The 22,078-nt window shown below is 36.7% G+C and overlaps 1 protein-coding gene across 1 annotated transcript; it reads left to right on the plus strand.

Annotated features, from left to right (window-relative positions):
- Positions 1 to 13,588: 13,588 nt before the first annotated feature.
- Positions 13,589 to 14,109, plus strand: LOC111161015 (prothymosin alpha-like). Its single transcript, XM_022524454.1, has one exon. It carries the CDS (start codon positions 13,761 to 13,763, stop codon positions 14,076 to 14,078), a length of 318 nt encoding a protein of 105 aa, XP_022380162.1. The 5' UTR covers positions 13,589 to 13,760; the 3' UTR covers positions 14,079 to 14,109.
- The last annotated feature ends 7,969 nt before the right edge of the window (positions 14,110 to 22,078 follow it).

The following is a 22,078-nucleotide window of genomic DNA, read 5'->3' on the forward strand; positions in this document are numbered from 1 at the left end:
AATACTCTTGAGTTTCTTACCTAATCTTTACGTATTTTTCTTGAATACTTGTTGCTTCATCTGCTGTTTTCCTTCAGGACAACTTCCAGAGCTTTTAAATGGTTGTTTCAAAATAATATTAAGGAATTTCACCAGGGAGTGGGACCACAGAGTTCTTCACAGTGACATATCATATGTATATATACCTTTTCTTGGATATATGCTTTGAAAATCTTTTCCCCTAGCCTGCAATTTGTCTTTTCATCCTTTTCTCATGGGCTTTTACAGAAAAATTTTTTTATAATTTTGATGAGGTTCAATTAATTAAATCTGGTTTTGATGGATCATGCTTTGGCAACAAATTAAAGAACTCTTCATAGTTTCAGACACCAAAGATTTTGTTCTTATTTCCCTCAAAGGTTTAGAGTGTTATGTTTTACATTAAAGTCTGGGATACATTTTGAGATAAGTTTTGTATAAAGGAGTTTATATCAAAATTCATATTTTTCTCCCATGAATATCCAATTGCTCCAGCATCATTTGTTGAAAAGGTTAAACTTCTTATATTGAATTGCTTTGTACCCTCCTCAAAAATCAGTTGGACATATTTGTGTGGGTCTATTTCTGGTTTCTCTATTTCTTTTTCTATTGAATTATATGTCTATCCCTTAATACCACAGTCTTGATTACTGCAGCTATATATGAACAGTTTATATCTGTTATTCCTCCCACTTTATACCTCTTTTTCAAAACTGTTGTAGGTTCTCTAGTTCCTTTGCCTTTTCATCCACATTTTAGAATTATCTATTCTGTATATACAAAAAAAAATTTGCTGAGATTTTTACAGGAATTATGTTAAGCTTATGTAAATTTGGGGGAGAATTGACGTTTTTACTATGCTGGTTCTTTGAACCCATGACCATTGTATTTCTTTCCATTTATTATATGTCTTCTTTGATTTCTTGTATCAGCATTTTCAGCATACAGATTCTATAGCCAGGGAAAAAAGAAATAGCTTATATGTTCAATCACAAGGAATTGTTTAAATAAATATGAAACATCTTTATAATGAGATACCTTATAGCTGGTTAAATGACAACATAGAGATATAGTTATTGAAATAGATCTCCACTGTTAAATATCACAATACCATTTACCTTTTTTGTTCTCCAGATTTCTGGCAAATGGAAAGCACACAGAAGATAACTACTCAAAAACAACCACTAATTGCATTCACTTGTACAAGAGAGTTTTAACCCCAGTGTAGAGCTATAGTTTAGAGAAGGTAGTGGAGGTTTGAGGCTGAACTGCTGTATTTTATACTCTATTGAATTTGCAAAACTGGTCTGGGTACATTTACCCAACAAGTTCTATAGACGAAGATTAGAATATGCCATATACATCAATTTCAGACAGAAGAAAGAGAGTTGGGAGGATAACTGAAAGGCAAGTTTGGGTTTCTTACCTAGTGTCCTTACCTTATAGTGTCCAGAATGTGGAGGGAGGCATAAGCATTGCAAATGAAAGGAAAGAAGGATGTTACTTTTTAACTATTGTAACCTTGCCCTCTATATATATGTCCATTCCAAATTTTTCCAAATTAATAACTACTCTAAGAGCTTGGGAGAATGGCAGGGTAGGAGGACACTGAGTTCACCTCATTCCATGGTTACAACTAGATATCATCTACATTCAAATCAATAAACAAGAGAGTGATCTGAAGACTGAAAGAACAAACACCACAACTAAATATAGAGAAGTATCTGCATCTGAAAGATTAGGAAGGTCAGAAAGCCTGAGGGAGGCTGCCTTCAGGAGGGAGGAAGCTGTAAACATGGAGAGGACAAAGAAATTGACCTTTTCACTAGGGAGTTCACAGGAGGGAGATTAATCCCCATAATATATCCCCATAATGTATCTCTTTACAAACCAGAGAGACTGAATTCCATGAGTATGTATAACCAGTGATACTTGGAGCCTGGAACTTTAAAAGTCAGTTAACTCAGCGCTGGGTGAGCAGGGATGGTGACTGATAGCTGTGTTGCTGCCCTTAGACAGCTGCCTGTGTGGAGAGACAACATTAAAATGGCAGTTTACACAATGCACAGAGCAAACGGGAGACAAATCTGTTCATATTGATTTTGGAGCATGTTGGGGGACATCTCTGAAAATGAAGGAGCTGGCAGGTTTCACATTTATCCCCCACCTTCCAGCAAAAATACAGAGTCATCTGCATGAGGTTGTATTGCACAGACACTTGCTACTTAACTTGCTAGCAGTGCATCACAGTCACGAGTTCTGTGAAATGGCCCATTCCAAGATGGCTAGCCTCAGGCCTGGCACATTCTGGTAAAGCCCAATGTGCACCATGCCCAGCCACCATGTCCACCTGCACTCTCCAGCCAGCATCCTACAGTGGGCCATACTGAACCCAGGCATCATCATATGCTGTGCTAAGCCTCATGTCCCTGGCACATAGCCGCCAGTCACTATAGCACTTCAAGTGTTCTGGCATAGGACTGTTGGCCTGGTAAAAATTTTGCTAATACCTCTGCCCTGCTCCCAAGTTCCCCAGCAGGCATTCACCACCAGAGCTGCCTTGCCTGAGTCCCACTAACACAACAGAGAGCAAGCACAGCCCCTAAAAGGCAGAGAGTCAGTGCAGATGACTACACTGAAAGGGAAAGTGACTCAGACAAAAGAACAGGGCATAAGAAACACACATAGGACACTCTCCTGAAGTGCTAGGCTCTGGTGAACAGAGAACACCTTCCTGCAGGGCCGTCCAGGACCTCCTCTTCATAAAGGCACTACATTCAAGAGCAGAAGACACAGCTGACTTTCTTAACACAGTGAGGCAAACAAAATGAGAAAGAGGATTTTATCTCAAATGAAAGAACAGGACAAGGCCATGGCCAGAGATCTAAGTGAAACAGATATAAGTAACATAACATAATAGAGGATTAAAAGCAATGATCATAAGGATACTTACATGATTTGAGGAAACAGTGGAAGACATGGGTCTCCTTTACACAGAGATAAGGAATAACATAACAGGGGTAATGTATTCAATAAACTCAATAAGAAACATGCATGATGGAATGAACAGCAGGACGGAAGAAACAGAGGAACAGATTAGTCTCCTAGGTGACAGAGTAATGGAAAGTAATTAAGCTAAATAAAAGAGAGAAAAAAGAATTATGTAAAATGAGAATAGACTTAGGGAATTCAGTGACTCCATCAAATATATCATTCATATTATAGGAGTACCAAAAGAAGAGAGAGAAAAGGGGACAAAAAATTTATTTGAAGAAATAATAGCTGAAAACTTCCCTAATCTGGTGAAGGAAACAGATATCCAGATTCAGGATGCACAAAGAACAGACACTTCTCCAATGAAGACATATAAATGGCTATCAGAACTCAACAAAATGAACAAAAGTTGACCCACACCAAGACATATTGTAATTAAATTGGCCAAATATAGTGACAAAGGAAAAAAATGTAAAAGCAGCAAGGCAAAAGAAGTCAATAACTTACAGAAACCCCATAGGCTAGAAGGATATTTTTCACCAGAAACTCTGCAAACCAGAAAGAAGGGGCATGATATATTCAATATGCTGAATGTGAGGGTCACCTGGATGGTTCAGTCAGTTAGGAGGCTGCCTTTGGCTCAGGTCATGATCCGAGGGTCCTGGGATCAGGCCCTGGGTTGGTCTTCCTGCTCAGTGGGGAGCCTGCTTCTCCCTCTCCCTCTGCCTGCTCCTCCCCCAATTTGTGCTCTCTCTATCAAATAAATGAATAAAATCTTTTAAAAAATAGTGCTGAATGTAAAAAATCTGCAGCCAGGAATATTCTATCCAACAAGGCTATCATTCAGAACAAAAAGGAAGATAAAGAATTTCCCAGACAAACAAAAACTAAAGGAGTTCATGAACACTGAGAAAGCCTTGCAAGAAATATTAAAGGGGACTCTGTGAGAAAGGGAGACCAAAAGTGACTGTGTGAAGGTTAAAAAACAGAAAATCAGTAAGAATGAATATTTCTGTAAAAAATAAACCAGGGAAACAAAAAAATGTTATAAAACATAATAATTTATACATGAAATTTAGGGAGGAGAGGAAAAAGAATAGATTCAAACTTAAACAACCATCAACTTAATACTGACTGTTGTATGCAGAAGAGGTTATATACAAATCTAATGGTAACCATCTATGAATAACCACTAATAAATATGCAAAGGATAAAGAGAAAGAAATCCAAATATATCACTAAAGAAACTCAGGAAAACATGAAATAATGGAAGATAAGGAAGTATCAGAGAAAATCTTCAGAAACAACCACAAAACACATAATAAAATGGTAATACATAAATATTTATTAATAATTACTTTGAATGTAAATGAACTAAATGCTCCAAATAAAAGATATAGGGTGAAAGAATGAAGAAAAAACCAAGACCCATCTATAGCCTGCCTACAAGAGACTCATTATAAACCTAAAGACACTTGTAGATTGGTAGTGAGGAGATGAAGAAACTTCTATCATGGAAATAGATGTCAAAAGAAAGCTGGAATAGCAATACTTATATTGAACAAAATTGACTTCGAAACAACTGTAACGGGAGACAACAAAGGACACTATATAATATATATATATATATATAAAGGAGACACTTTATATATAAAGGGGACACTATATAAAGGGGACAATCCAACAATAAGCTATAAGAATTGTAAATATTTATGCACCTACCATAGGAGCACACAAATACATAAAAATATTTAATAGCAAACATTAAAAAAACTAATTAGTAATAATATAATAATAGTAAGGGACTTTCACACCCCACTTACATAAAAGCCAAATCATCTGAGCAGAATATCAACAAGGAAACAAGAGCTTTGAATGACACACTGGACCTAATGTACTAAGCTTATGTATTGAGAGGATTACAACCTAAAACAGTAGAATACACATTCTTTCCAAGTGCACATGGAACATTCTCCAGAATGGATCACATATTAGACCACAAAACAAGCTTCAACAAATTCAAGAAGTTTGAAAGTATATCATGTATCTTTTCTGACAACAATGTTATGAAACTGAAAGTCAAACACAAGAAAAAAAACAAACAAACGGAAAGACCCCAAAGACCTGGTGGTTAAATAACATACTACTGAACAACGAATGGGTCAATTGAGAAATGAAAGAAAAATAAAAGTATATGGAAACAATAACAGTCCAAACCTTTGAGATGTAGCAGAAGCTGTTCTAAGAAAGAAGTTTATAACTAAATAGCCTACCTCAAGAAGCAAGGAAAATCTCAAATAAACAACCTAACCTTGCACCTAAAGGAGCTAAAAAGAAAACAACAAATAAAGCCTAAAACAAGCAGAAGGAAGAAAATAATAAATATTAGAGCAGATATAAATTATATAGAAACAAAAAAAACACAAAACAATAGAACAGATCAATGAAACCAAGAGTTCATTCTTAGAAAAATCAATTAAATTTATAAACCTTTTTTCAGATTTATCAACAAAAAAGAGAAAGCTCTCAAATAAAATTCACAAATCAGAAAGGAGAAGTAACAACAAAGACCACAGAAATACAAACAATTAAAAGAGAATATGGTGAAAAATTGTATGGTAACAAATTGGACAACCTAGAAACTACCAAAACTGAAACAGAAAAAAATAGTAAAATTGAACAGACTGATAAACAGCAAATAAATTGAATGAGTGATTAAAAACTCCCAACAGGGATGCCTGGGTGATTCAGTGAGTTAAGTGTCTGCCTTTGGCTCAGGTCATGATCCCAGAGTCCTGGGATTGAATGGGATTGAATGGATAAAGAAAAGTTGAGATGTATGTATGTGTGTATGTGTACACATGCACACACTTATATACACACACATAATGGACTAAAATGAAAAAAATGGAATCTTGCCATTTACAATGATGTGGATGGAACTAGAGGGTATTATGCTAAGTGAAATAAGTCAGTCAGAGAGATAATGATATGGTCTCACTGATATTCAAATTTTAAGAAACAAGGCAGAGGAATGTATGGGAAGAGAGGAAAAATGAAAAAAGACAAAACCAGAGAGGGAGACAAACTGTAAGAGACTCTTAATCTTAGGAAACAAACTGAGGATTGCTTTTGGCAAAGGGAGTGGTGGAATGCATTGGCTGGGTGATGCACATTGGGGAGGGTATGTGTTGTGGTGAGCACTGGGTGTTGTGTAAGACTGATGAGTTACAGACCTGTACCCCTGAAACAAGTAATACATTATATGTTAATCAAAAAATAAAATAAAGGAAAAACTCACAAATATTTGGAGGAAAGTAAAAAATTAGTTAATTAATTAATTTTTTTCTACAAAAAAAGAAAGAAAGAAACAAGGGTGTTCACAAGGAATGTGGAGAAAAGGAACCCTCTTGCACTGTTGTTGGGAATGTAAACTGGTACAGCCACTGTAGGAAACAGTATGGAGGTGCTCCAAAATTTAAAAATAGAACTTTTCTATCATCCAGCAATTACACTACTGGGTATTTACTCAAAGAATACAAAAATATGAATTCAAAGGGATACATGCACCCCTATGTTTATAGCAACATTATTTACGATAGCCAAGCAATGGAAATAGTCCACCATGTGTACATGGATTGATGAATGGATAAAAAAAGGCATATGGCCAAATAGTATTCCATGGTGTGTGTGTGTGTGTGTGTGTGTGTGTGTGTGTGTGTGTGTGTTGTGTATATATGTATGTGTATACATACACACACACACATATATAGTATTTTATGGAATATATATTCCATGGAATACTATTTGGCCATAAAAATGATGAAATCTTGCCATTTACAACAACATGGATGGAACTAGAGAGTATTATGCTAAGTGAAATAAGTCAGCCAGAGAAAGACAAATACTATATAACTTCATTCATATGTGGAATTTAACAAAACAAAGAAGCATAGGGTAAAAAGAAAAAGAGAATGAGGCAAACCAAGAAACAGACTCTTAACAATAGAGAACAAACTGCTGGTTACCAGAAAGCAGGTTGTTGAGGTAATGGGTCAAAGAGGTGATGAGGATTAAGGAGTGTCCTTATGAAAAGCAGTGGGTGTTGTATGGAATTGTTGAATCACTATGTTATACACATGAAACTGGTATAACACTCTATGTTAATTAATGGAATTAAAATAAAAATTTAAAGAGTTAACTACTGTGAAGGAGCAAATAAGAAATTAGTGAGATTGTGACAAAAAGTGTAAAAAAAACTCTATTTACCGTACACCTGTATAAGGAGAGAGAATGGAGATCTTCTATGTTTCAAATCCATAACATGAAGAGAGTGGCATAAATTTTCCATCTCTGCACAATATTCATTATTCGCTGTAAATTGAAAAGAGCAGATTACAAAATAGTAGTCTATATGGTATGAATCTATTTTTTAAAAAAGTCCAAATGCAATATATAAGCATAGATAGAGGTGCATAGAAAATGTTCAGAAGGGTAGATATCTCTCAATTTTAACAGTAGTTATCTCTAAGAAATGAAATTCTGATTTTTCTTTTTCTTTTGTTGTTTATATTTTCTTAATATAAAGCAGTGACCTTGCAATACTTGTGTAATATTTTTAAATTATTTACTTGACAGAGAGAGACACAGCAAGAGAAGGAATATAAGCAGGGATGGTGGGAGAGGGAGAAGCAAACTCCCCACTGAGCAGGGAGGCCGATGCGGGACTCGATCCCAGGACCCTGGGATCATGACCTGAGCCAAAGGTAGATGCTTAATGACTGAGCCATCCAGGACTCCCCAAAATTCTTAAGTCTGTATGAGAGTATGAAGAGGCTCAAAGGAGACTGTCAGAAATAGAAAGGCCCCTAGATACTAGTTAATTTATCTCTCTGTGCTCTAATGTGGAAACCAATGCCCAAAAAAGAAGACACTCTGCTAAGATTAGAATTTGGATGTCCTGACATCTAGCACACTAATCTCTTTTACTACCTCATGTAATTAAACAACTGAATATAAACCTAGTCAGGAATAGACAACAACCACCTGGAATGTCTATACTCACCAATTCTAAGAAGAAGAGTAAAGATATATGTTATATTGCAAAATCACATGTGAGCTAATCCTGATCCTTCAGAGCCCTGCACTGAAAGAATAGAGAGCAACTTTTCCCCACTGAGGTAACAGAAACTTCAATGACTACTCAGAATTCACAAAGCAAGTGGAAGGCCCTTTCAGGGTCTGAACCCAGCTAGAACACCATCTTCCAGATATGCTAAAGCTGCAAGCAGTCTCATGGCTCTCTAGCTTAGGCCTCAGGTAATAAACTTGCCAAGACTAGGTTGTTCCTACTTCACTTACAAAATGAAGTTATTGGAAATCTCTCCCTATTGCATCCCTCCCTCTGAGTCAGGCACATTATCAATCACTCCTAATGAATTTTTAAATGCTTTAAAAGCAATAAAAAGAAATAAGTCAGTCTGAAAGCCAACAGGAACTGCATCGCTTTTGAGCATGTTAGAAAGCGGAGCCCTTTAGAATAATTTGATACCATTTATTGAGTCTTGACCATACGTCAGGCATTGTGCTGAACATATCATAATAGTAGTGTTTATTTAGAACTCACTATAGGGGCACCTGGTATCAAATTATTCTAAAGGGAATGTTCTAAATGTCTCTTCAAGATGATTCTGATCCAGTAATAAACATTGGTTTACCTAAAGCCTAATTGGCAATGCCAGCATTCCAACTATGGTTCATGGAATATGTTTTTACACAGTTGTAGAAAGTTGGAACACTAAAATATGCTAGAGATAAGGGTGCATTTAACACTGCATCTGAGCAGATACATATAAAGCATGAATGCTCTCAAGATTTTAAGTAGCTGCTCTGACATGAACCAAAAAGTGATATAACTTCAAGCTGAAGAAACACCATAAAAATCAATGAACACAGAGCTACAGGCAATGATGGTCCTTCTTGGTTAAGAAATGCTAGGAAACAGCAGTGTTGGGCCGACCAGCTGGACCGGCTGCCAGGAGAGGGATTGTGAAAGAGCATTGTGAAGATGGATTCATGTTGACTAAGAGTTATTTTGGTCCTGTAAAAATGAACTGCTTCCTATATATTGTGTTGAACAGAGTAGCATTGAGTTCTTGGATATCTTTTTTCTCACTGATTTATAGATTAGCATATAGTAGATACTTAATAAATGATAGCTGAATAAAAAAAAAGAAAGAGGAGCCCTCCTCTTTTGTCATTATACATGCAAGATAAGCCAGAGTCATTTTTCCATTGCTCCCTACTTCTTCCTCATCAAGTTTCTCTTGTGGATTTGAAAGTTGAGCACCCTAAACCTTGACTCAAGGGGAGGAAGGAAGTGAACCAGAATAATAAACTTCTCCTTGAGGGCACCTAGCATGACAGTGTGATACAGTGGAGAGATTATCAGGTCTGAGAACACACAGACTGAGTTAAAATCCCACCACCATCAAGAATTTATACTAGAACCTCTACTGGGTCCTTTCATCTTTCTGAGACTCAGTGTTATCTCATCTGGAAAATGGTATAAAGTGGGTTTCAATGAAGTGCTTTCCCACTTGCTTCTATCTCTTTCATTTCTGTTTTAAATACATATTCCCTGTCTTCTTTCAGGAATCTGGCACTGAAAATGTTGCCCTTTCTTCAAGTGTGGGCATACTCAAACATTCTCATGCTTTTAAGCCCCATGCCAATGTTCTGGGGTTTGCAGTCTGCAAATTCAAACCAGATTTTGACTACACACTCACATACCACAGATCCTTGCGTGTCTCCAGCAGTTCAGACAGAACATTCCCTAATGGAGTGGACTGGAGGGTGTGGCTTGTCACCAATCACTAAAAGCTTCATCCACTGGAGACCAGATGGGTTTAAAGGCTGCCAGCTCCTTGGCCGTGGTAAAAGGGGCTTGTTAAAAGAAGGCTGATCCCACTGTGGGTGTAAACTCCCCTGATTCAGAGGCCCATGGTAGAGCAGAAAGAAAATTAGAGAGGGAATTATGTAGTCATACAATGCGTCCTTGCACAAATCAAAACCCCTCTCAGGAACACAGTTTTTTTCTTTTGAAAATGGGGATAATAACCTCTGATCTACTTATTTCCCCGGGAAGGATTACAATAAATCATGAGCACGCATGCTTTAAAAGCTTTACTGCTCTATTTACACATGTGTTATTATTATTTAATAGGGCTTAATCTGCATAACCACCCTTGGAATTTTGAGCTAGTAGAGCCTAAGACCAGGAGAATTGGTTAAACTAGGCAGGGCCCAGGCCCTCCCAATAAACACAGTGAGACAACTTTGTAACAATATAAACATGAGAGTCTGGAACAAAAGAAAGGACAAAAAGTGAGCCAATTTAGCTAAGGGGACAACCATTGCTCCAGGAGGGGTATAATGATCACCCTGAGAAAATAGGAAAAAAAAAAAAAAACATGTACCCAATCTTAGAATTAGTTATTTATTTTGTGAAATGTGTTTGGGCCATAACAAAAAATGGTGGTCTGTCCCTAAGGAGTTTCTTCTAACAAGTTTCTGAAAAAAAATCCGATGCCTTTTGGAGACCTCCAAATAACTGGTCTTAAAAAGAGGGACTTTCCAAAAGCTAGTGTTGGGGATTGAAGTCCCTTCAAGAAGGGTTGAACAATTGAGGGGCAGTTGAACAGATTCTGTTTTCCAGAATCAGCCTCAGAGGTTGAAAACAATTAGAAACCAACATCAATAGACCTCAAAGAAGTTGAAGGAACCAAACATATAAAACAGCCTTTTAGCAAGGGCCAAATAGTGCAGCACCCAATTCAGGGATGTTGAGGAAAATTTTAAAATAGTTAAGTCACAGGTCAGAGTCCAGTGAAGGAAGGCTAAGAGGTAGGGATGGATTGTTTAAACTCCTAGACACTAGGACTAGATTAAATATATACAAGAAACCTGTAGTCTTCTCTTGCTTTCCTCTCTGTAACCTCTCTGATTTGACTTTCACCTCTGCCTGCATTCCCCAGAGACCTGTGTCCACAAGATTCCTGTGAAAGAGCACTGTTGAAGTACTCCTATGTAGGCTGAGCAGGCAATCCTAACAATTTTGTCCTTGACTCCATCTCAGCCTTGTTATCCTCCACAAAGCTTCTGTATCCACCCTCTCTGTATCAGCTGATTTCTGAAAGCCACAATTCTGCACTCCATTTTTAATCTTTTTGCTGTTGTCTTGATCCTCATTTACCACATCACTGCCTTTCTTTAAAAATTTTAAAAATTTTATTGTGTTATGTTAGTCACCATAAAATACATCATTAATTTTTGATTCAGTGTTCCAAGATTCATTGTTTATGTACAACACCCAATGCTCTGTGCCCTCCTTAATACCCACCACAAGGATCACCCCACTGTCTACCCCCCCAAAACCCTCAGTTTGTTTCTCAGAGTCCACAGTCTCTCATGGTTCATGTCCCCTCTCCCCCTCTAATTTCCCCTCCTTCACTTTTCCTTTCATTCTCCTAATGTCCTCCGTGTTATTTCTTATGCTTCACAAGTGAAACCATATGATAATTGACTTTCTCTGCTTAACTTATTTCACTCAGCATAATCTCCTCCAGTCCCATCCATGTTGATGCAAAAGTAGGGTATTCATCCTGCTTTTACACCCACATTCTCCCTTTCTCCCTAGTCCTAGAATGAAACATGAATAACATTGCAAGTACTAACTAATTGTGACTGTGTTATATACTGTTTTGGAAAGGATTGTGTGGCTCTGTCTGGGCTTGGTGAGGGAGAGTACCATGATTGTATACCATGAGAGTGTAGGTTAATGAGGGATTGTGAGTGGCAGTATGTAGTCTGTATATTTGTTGACAGAGATGAGCCCCTTTGGACAAATGGTTTCAAAGCGTACTTTGTTTTAATTTTGGTTTATTTAAAATACTGACTTTTGGATCAAGCCCAGTCATCACCATCACTCTTACTTGTCCCACTCATGGGACAGCCTGTATTCTTGAGTACTGAATAATTTCTGAGGACTTCATGATACAGTCAGTACTAGGACTTCGGGCTTCTGACTAGGAGGCATATGTTGGGGGAACAGAGAGTAAGGACAGAGTGCAGAGGGTAGGAAAGCTACAACTATTATGCATTTAATGGTGTGTGCATGCATGTGTGTGTGTGTGTGTGTGTGTGTGTGTGTGTGTGTATGTCTAGTCCAGTGCCAGACCTGATAGGATAAAGGGAACACAAACTCACTGCTTTATGCAAATTCATCTTACATGCCCAGACTCAAATACTCTTGGACCATGATCAGAACTCCTAATTCCACAGTACTCTTTTCCTTGCTAGGCATTTTAGAGGAAAGTAAACTCATAGGAATTAAATTATTTGTTTGTTTGTTTGTTTTTTTTCACAACTAGACCTGGTAACTCCTCCCTCTAATTTTTAAATAGGGATTTCACATTCTTCAGGAAAATCTATTTTTACCAAATGCCCAAAAAAAGAAATGAATTCCTTGCCCTGGCTATGATGGTCCCCCACCCCCCAAAAGGCCTGCCCATAGTTTCATAAATTAAGCATTGTCTTCACCTGTGAATAACAGAAAACTCCACAGAGTTGTTTTTATTAGGGATTTTACTTTTCTCACATGAGAATTCCAGAGGTAGGTGGCTTTATGATGCCCTGAGATATCTAAGCCTTTTCTGGTCTTCTATTTAGTCTGGACTGCAACATGTGGTTCTAACAATTTTCACTGTCCAGTGGTGCTCAATAAGAGGGTAAGAGAAAGACAAAATTGGCCCTGTGTTTAGAGGTAACACATTCTCTTTCTCATGACAAAGTTATACAGTTTGGCTATGGTTAACCATGTCTTCTCAAGACAAAAAGATAGCTACTTTACATCCTGTATCACATACATGTACTAGATAAGAAGAAAGGAAAGGGCAGAGAACAGAAGAAATACATAAGATGAGTCATCCTGACCTTAAGAGCTTTTCTAAAAGCTCAACCTGGAGATTTCTATTACATTTCAATGACTGAACTCTGTCACATGCTCACTTCTAATTACATTGAAGACTGGGAAATGTATATCTTCTTTAAAGATGAGAAAATTTTTACACACAGAACATCATAATTCTCTTACTATGAAAGAAAAATAGACTAATACATAGATGGAATACATTTTCCCAACAATTGTAAGATTCAGTCATTCAAAAATATTTTGGGGGAACTACTACATGACAGGTACTTTTCTAGACAATGGGGACACAACAGTGAATAGGATAGACATGTTCTTTACATTAGGGCAAACTAAACTCCTAAACTCTATGGACCTAATTTTTCAAACCTAACAGGGTTGATAATGCCTGCTTTGCACGATTGTTGTAAAATATATATAGGTTTTCCATATGTATGTATGTTATACACACACACACACACACACACACAAATACATACATATATACAAATAGTGATAATACAAATATAAATAATGATAAATTATAGTTATACAATTTGTAAGTAACCTATACTTTTCCTATTGATTTGAAAAGCTGTCTTAGCCCCACTGGCTGCTCTGAAAAGCCATTTTGCATTGTTCCTGTGTCCGGCTCTTCTTTCGCCACAACCACCTCCGCCGCGCACCTCTGGTAGCTTTCTCGCCAGAGTCCTCGAACTTTGCTTTCTTTTTAATCTGCTGCATCGGATCACCAGCGTGCCCCATCTTGTCAGACGCGGCCATGGACACCAGCTCCGAGATCACCACGAAGGACTTAAAGGAGAAGAAGGAAGTTGTGGAGGAGGCAGAGAATGGAAGAGACGCACCTGCTAATGGGAACGCTAATGAGGAAAATGGGGAGCAGGAGGCCGACAATGAGGTAGATGAAGAAGAGGAAGAAGGTGGGGAGGAGGAGGAGGAAGGAGAGGAAGGTGATGGTGAAGAAGAGGATGGAGATGAAGATGAGGAGGCTGAGGCAGCTATGGGCAAACGGGCAGCTGAAGATGATGAGGATGATGATGTCAACACTAAGAAGCAGAAGACTGATGAGGATGACTAGACAGCAAAAAAGGAAAAGTTAAACTTAACAACAACAACAACAACAACAACAACAACAACAACAAAAAAGGCCACCGTGACCTATTCACCCTCCACTTCCCGTCTCAGAATCTAAACGTGGTCACCTTCGAGTAGAGAGTCCCGCCCGCCTGCCCAACGCAGGCAGTGCCACCCGCAGATGACACACGCTCTCTGCCACCCAACCAAAACCACAACGTGAATTTGCAACAGGGGAGGAAAAAAGAACCAAACTTCCAAGGCCCTGCTTTTTTTCTTAAAAGTACTTTAAAAAGGAAAATTTGTTTGTATTTTTTATTTACATTTTATATTTTTGTACATATTGTTAGGGGTCAGCCATTTTTAATGATCTCGGATGACCAAATCAGCCTTCGGAGAGTTCTCTGTCCTACTTCTGACTTTACTTGTGGTGTGACCATGTTCATTATAATCTCAAAGGAGAAAAAAAAAACCTTGTAAAAAAAGCAAAAACAACAACAACAAAAAAACAATCTTATTCCGAGCATTCCAGTAACATTTTTGTGTATGTACTTAGCTGTACTATAAGTAGTTGGTTTGTATGAGATGGTTAAAAAGGCCAAAGATAAAAGGTTTCTTTTTTTTCCTTTTTTGTCTATGAAGTTGCTGTTTATTTTTTTTGGCCTGTTTGATGTACGTGTGAAACAATGTTGTCCAACAATAAACCGGAATTTTATTTTGCTGAGTTGTTCTAACAACAACATAAAAAAGCTGCCTTAATTCTGTACTGAATTATAAATATCCTTTTTTCTTTTTTCCAGTTTTATTAAAATATAATTGACCTATAGCATCATATAAGTTTAAGGAATACACCACAGTAATTTAATATATGAATATATTGCAAAATGATTACTATGATAACTTTGGTTAATATCTATCACCTCACATAGTTACATTTTTTTTCTAGTGATAAGAACTTTTAGGGCTACTCTCTTAGAAACTTTCAAATATACAATACTGTATTGCTGGCTATAGTCATCATGTTGTACAATACACCCTGGTAACTTCTTACAACTGGATGTTCATACATTTTCACCATCTCCACCCATTTCTCTCACCCCATCCATCCATGCTGACAACTACCAATCTGTTCTCTGTTTCTCTAAGTTCGGTATTTCTGGTTCTGCTTATAAATGAGATCATGCAGAATTTGTCTTTCTCTGACATTTTGCTTAGCATCACACCCTCAATATTCATTCCTGTCATCATAAATGGTAGGTTCTTCTCTTCTGGCTGAATAATATTCCATATCTATCTATCTATCTATCTATCTAGCATCTATCATTTATCATCATCTATCTATCATCTATCTATCTCCCAAGTTATCCATACATCTGCTGATGAACACTTAGGTTTTCATGACTGGGCTATTGTAAATAATGCTGCAGTGAGAATAGGGATGCAGACATCACTTTGAGATATTGGTTTAATTTTCTTTGTATATACACCCAGAAGTAGAATGGCTGGATCGTATGATAAGTTGATTTTTAATTTTTCAAAGCACTCTATACTGTTTTCATGGTGCCTACACAAATTTACATGCCTAGTATGAGTGTACAAGGGTACCCTCTTCCTCATTTCCTTGCTGGTGTTATCTTTTGTCTTTTTCATAAGCTATTCTAGTAAGTGTGAAGTGATATTATGTTTTTCATTTGCATTTCCTTCATGATTAGTGATAGCGCTTTTTCATGTCTGATGGCCATTTGAATACTTTATTTGGAAAAATGACTACTTAGGACCTACGTCTATTTCTAAATCAGTTAATCTCAGATTTTGTTTATTATTTGTTTTTCCTGTTGAATTGCATGAATATTTTATGTATTGTGGAAATAACCCCTTATCAGATATGTGGTTTGTAAATATTTTCTCCCATTTCATAGGTTCCCTTTTTAATTCCACTGATTTTTTTTTCCTCTTTTTTTTTTTTTTTGGTCACCTTTTTATCTTTATCTTTAAAAACTTTTTTTAAAAATTCAATTTAGTTTAATATAGTGTATTATTAGTTTTAGGAGTAGAATTTAATGATACATCATAACACCAGTGCCCATTACATCAAGTGCCCTCCTTAATGCCCATCACCCAATTACCCAATTCCCCCAACCTACTTCCCCTCCAGCCACCTTCAGTTTCTGTCCTATAGTTAAGAGTCTCATGGTTTGCTTTCTTCTCTGTTGTTACCTTATTTTATTTTTCCATCCCTTCCCTTATGTTCATCTGTTTTGTTTTGTTTTTTAAGATTTTATTTATTTATTTGACAGAGAGAGAGAGAGATCACAAGTAGGCAGAGAGGCAGGCAGAGGGGGAGGGGGAAGCAGGATCCCCGCAGAGCAGAGAGCCCAGTTTGGGGCTTGATCCTAGGACCCTGAGATCATGACTTGAGCTGAAGGCAGAGGCTTTAACCCACTGAGACACCCAGGCACCCTTGTTTCTTCTTCTTTTTTTAAAAATATTTATTTATTTAACAGAAAGAGGGAGAAAGGGAGAGAGTACAAACACTGGGAGCAGCAGGCAGAGAGAGAGGGAAAAACAGACTCCCCACTGAACAGGGAGCCTGATGTGGGACTCAATCCCAGGACCCTGGGATCATGACCTGAGCTGAAGGTAATCATTTAACTAACTGAGCCACCCAGGTACCTTATCTATTTTATTTCTTAAATTCCACATATGAGTGAAGTCATATGGTATTTGTTTTTCTCTGATTGACTTATTTTACTTAGCATAATATTCTATAGTTCTAACCACATCATTGCATTGCATTGCAAATAGCAAGATTTCACTCTTTTTTTAATGGTTGAATAGTATTCCACTATATATTATCCATTCATCTATCAATGGACATCTGGGCTCTTTTCATAGTTTGGCTATTATAGACGTTGGTGTTATAAGCATCGGGAAGCATGTGCTCCTCTGAATCACTATTTTTGTATCCTTTGGATAAATACGCAGTAATGCAATCACTGGGTCATAAGGTAGCTCAATTTTTAACTTTTTGAGGAACTTCCATACTGTTTTCCAGAGTGCCAGCACCAATTTCCTTTTCCAGCAACAGTGTAAGAGGGTTCCCCTTTCTCTGCATCCTTGCCAACATCTGTTGTTTCCTGAGTTGTTAGTTTTAGTCATTCTGACTGATATGAGGTGGTATCCCATTGTAGTTTTGATTTGTATTTCCTTGATGCCAAGTGATGTTGAGCATTTTTTCATGTGCCTTTTGGCCATTTGTATGTCTTCTTTGGAGAAATATCTGTTCATGGCTTCTGCCCATTTCTTAACTGGATTTTTTTGGGGGAGGAGCTGAGTTTGATAAGTTCTTTATAGATTTTGGATACTAGCCTTTTATCTGATAAAACATTTGCAAATATCTTCTCCCATTCTATAGATTGCCTTTTAGTTTTGTTGATTGTTTCCTTTGTTGTGCAGAAGCTTTTGTTTAGATGAAGTCCCAATAGTTCATTTTTGCCTTTAGAGACATGTCTAGCAGTTGTTGCTGCCAGGGTCAGGGAGGTTACTGCCTGTGTTCTCCTCTAGGATTTTGATGGATTCCTGTATCACATTTAGGTCTTATATCCGTTTTGAATTTATTTTTGTGTATGGTGTAATAAAATGATCCAGTTTAATTCTTCTGCATATTGTTGTTTACCTTTCCCAACACCAATTGTTGAAGAGACTGCCTTTTTCACATTGGATATTCTTTCCTGCTTTGTTTAATATTAACTGGCCATATGATTCTGTATTCATTTCTTGGTTTTCTGTTCTATTCTATCAATCTATGTGTCTATTTTTGTGGCAGTACCACACTGTTCTGATTGCTATAGCTTTGTCAAATAACTTGAAGTCAGGAATTGTGATGCCTCCTTCTGCTTTTCTTTTTTTAAGTAAGGTTGCTTTGGTTATTTGGGGACTTTTGGCGTTTCATACAAATTCCATTATTTTTCTAGCTCTGTGAAAAATGCTGTTAGTATTTTGATAGGGATTGCATAAAATATGTAGATTGCTTTGGGTAGAATAGACATTTTAAAAATAGTTGTCTTTGTAATCCGTGAGCATTGAAAGTTTCCACTTCTTTGTGTCCTCTTCAATTTCTCTCATCAGTCTTCTAAAGCTTTCAGAATACAAGTCTTTTACCTCTTTGGTAAGGTTTATTCCTAGCTATGATACTTTTTTTAGTGCAATTGTAAATGGGATTGATTCCTTAATTTCTCTTTCCATTGCTTCACTACTAGTATACAGAAATGCAACAGATTTCTGTGTGCTAATTTTCTTTTCTTCAACTTTACTGAATCACTGCATCAGTTCTAGCAATTTTTTGTGGAGTCTTTTGGGTTTTCTATATAGAATATCATGTCAAGGGCGCCTGGGTGGCTCAGTGGTTTAGGCCTCTGCCTTCAGCTCAGGTCGTGGTCTCAGGGTCCCGGGATTGAGTCCTGCATCGGGCTCTCTGCTTGGCAGGGAGCCTGCTTCCTCCTCTCTCTCTGCCTGCCTCTCTGCCTACTTGTGATCTCTCTGTCAAATAAATAAATAAAATCTTAAAAAAAAAAGAAATCATGTCAAAGTATTACTTCTTCTTTGCTGATTTGGGTATCTTCTATTTCTTTTTGTTGTCTATTTGCTAAGTCTAGGACTTCCAGTACTGTTAAATAACTGTGGTGAGAGTGACATGCCTGTCTTGTTCACGACTAAAGAAGAAATGCTCTTAATTTTTCCCCATTTAGGATGATATTAGCTGTGAGTTTTTCATATATGGCCTTTATTACATTGAAGTACATTCCTTGTAAACCTCTTTGTTGAGGGTTTTTATTATGAATTGTTGTACTTTGTCAAATACTTTTTCTGCATCTACTAAAACATCATATGGTTCTTATCCTTAATTGTATTAATCTGGTGTATCATGTTGATTGATTTGCGAATATTGAACCAAACTTGCAACCCAGGAATAAATCCCACTTTGTTGTGGTGAATGATTTTTTTAAATATATTTTGGATTCTGTTTGCAAGTATTTACTGAGAAAGTTTGCATCCATACTCATCAGGGATATTGGCTTATAGTTCTCTGTTTTAGTGGAGTCTTTATATGGTTTTGATATCAGGGTAATGCTGGCCTCATGGAATGAGTTTGGAAGCTTTCCTTCCTTTTCTATTTTTGGAACAGTTTGCGAAAAATCAGTATTATCTCTTCTTTAAATATTTGTTAAAATTCATGTGTGAGGCATTCTGGCCCTGGACTTTTGTTTTTTGTAAGTTTTTTGATTAACAGTTCAATTTCTTTGTTGGTTTTCAGCCCGTTCAAGTTTTCTATTTCTTTCTGTTTCAATTTTGCTAGTTTACGTGTTTCTAGGATTTTATCCAATTTCTAGGAATATATCCATTTTTTGCAGGTTTTCCTATTCATTGGCATACAGTTTTTCATAATATTGTTTAATAATTCTTTTTTTTCTGTGGCTTTGCTTGTTATTTTTCCTTTCTCATTTGTGATTTTATTTATTTGGGTCCTTTCTCTTGTCTTTTGAAAGAGCCTGGCAAAAGGTTTATCTATTTTCTTAAAATTTTCAAAGAACCAGCTCCTGGTTTCATTGATCATTTCTATTGGTTTTTTGTTTGTTTGTTTGTTTGTTTTTGTTTTGTTTTTGTTTTTATTTTAGTTTCCTTTTTTTAAGATTTAATTATTTGATAGGGAGAGTGTGTGCACACATGCTGGAGGAGGGCAGAGGGAAAGGGAGAGAGATAATCCTCAAACCGACTCCCCACTGAGGGCTGATTTCCCTTGTGGAGCTCAATACCAGGACCCTGAGATCATGACTTGAGTTGAAATCAAGAGTCAGACTCTTAAACAACTGAGCCACCCATGTTCCTCTATTTTATTTTTTTACTTATAGAACTAAAAATCATTTATTTCTGCTCTAATCTTTATTTTCACTTCTTTTCTGTTTTGGCTTCAGGCTTCATTTATTTTTCTTTTTCTAGCTCCTTTAGGTGTAAGGTTAGGTTTTTCATTTGTGACTTTTCTTGCATCTTGATGCAGGCCGTTATTGCTCTGTCCTTCCCTCCTAGGATGGCTTTTGTTGAATTCCAAAAGTTTTGGACAGTTTTGGTTTTATTTTCATTTTTTCCAAGTATTTCTTATTACTTATTTGATTTCCTGGGGTTGACCCATTCAGTGTTTGTTAGCATTTTGTTTAACCTCCATGTACTTGTGGTCTTTCCAGATTTTTTCTAATGGTTGATTTTAAGTTTCATAGCATTATTGTCAGAAAAGACGCATAGTGTGATTTCAATCTTTTTGTATTTGTTGAGGCCTGATTTGCAACCTAGTATGTCATCTAGTCTGGAGAAGGTTCCTTGTGCACTTGAAAACTATATGTATTCTGCTGCTTTAGGATGGAATGTTTTGAATATATGTATTAAGTCCTTCTGGTCCAGGGTGTCATTTAAAGCCATTGTTTCCTTGTTGATTTTCTCCTTAGATAATCTGTCCATTGAAGTAAGTGGGGTGTTCAAGTCCCCTACTATTATTGTATTATTATCAGTGAGTTCCTTTTTTTATTTGTTATTAATTGTTTTATATATTTGGGTGCTCCCATGTTGGGGGTATAAATATTTACATTTATTAGATATTCTTGTTGCATTGTCTCCTTTATTCTGATAAAGTGCCCTGCTTTGTCTCTTGTTACAGTGTTTGTTTTAAAGTCCAGTTTGTCTGAGATAAGTATCACTGCTCTGGCTTTCTTTTGATATCCTTTTGCATGATAAATATTTCTTCATCATCTCACTTTCAATCTGCCATGTCTTTAGGTCTAAAGTGACTCTCTTGTAGGCATCATATAGATGAGTTTTGAGGGTTTTTTTTGTTGTTTTGTTTTGTTTTGTTTTAATCCATTCAGACAACCTATGTCTTTTGATTTGAGCATTTCATCCATTTGTATTCAGAGTAATGATTGACAGATATGCATTTAGTGCCATTTTATTACTTGTTTTGTTGTTGATTCTGGAGATTTGCTCTGATCTTTTCTTGTCTTTATCACTTTTGATCTTCCTTTCCGCTCAGAGTTCCCTTTAATATTTCTTGCAGGGATGATTTAGTGCTCAACAACACTTTTAGTTTTTGTTTGTTTGGGAAACTCTTTATCTCTCCTGCTATTCTAAATGGTAGTCTTGCCAGATAGAGCATTGTAGGCTGTAGATGTTTTCTATTCAGCACTCTCTTCTGGCCTGCAAATTTTCTATTGTTAAATCTGCAGCTAGCCTTATGGGTCTTCCTTGTAAGTGAGTGAGTTTGTCTTGCTGCTTTTAAGATTTTTTCTTTATCACTATATTTTGCAAATTTAATTATAATATTTCTCATTTTTGGCCTGCTTTTGTTGATTTTGATGGAATTTCTCTGTGCTTCTTGGATCTGGATGTCTGTTTCCTGCCTCAGATTAGGGAACATTTCAGTTATCATTTCCTCAAATAAATTTTCTGCACCATTTTCTCTCTTTTCTTCTCCTGGGACTCCTATAATAATGATTGTTATTATGTTTGATGGAGTCACTGAGCTCCTTAAGTGTATTCTTGTATTCCATAATTCTTTCTCTCTTTTGTTCAGCTTCATTATTTTCCACTATTTTGTGTTCTATATCACTAATTCATTCCTCTGCTTCTTCCAGCCTGCTGGTCATTGCATCAAACTTGTTTGCAATCTCATTTGTTGTTTTCTTCACTTCTGATTGATTTTTTTAAACTTTTTTTTTTAAATCTCTGTGGTAAGGGTCTTTCTGATATCTTCTAATTCTTTCTCTCTTTTGTTCAGCTTCATTATTTTCCACTATTTTGTGTTCTATATCACTAATTCATTCCTCTGCTTCTTCCAGCCTGCTGGTCATTGCATCAAACTTGTTTGCAATCTCATTTGTTGTTTTCTTCACTTCTGATTGATTTTTTTAAACTTTTTTTTTTAAATCTCTGTGGTAAGGGTCTTTCTGATATCTTCTA

The sequence above is a fragment of the Enhydra lutris genome, unplaced genomic scaffold (genome assembly GCF_002288905.1).
Source record: "Enhydra lutris kenyoni isolate GAN:26980312 unplaced genomic scaffold, ASM228890v2 scaffoldscaffold81, whole genome shotgun sequence".
NCBI lineage: Eukaryota > Metazoa > Chordata > Mammalia > Carnivora > Mustelidae > Enhydra > Enhydra lutris.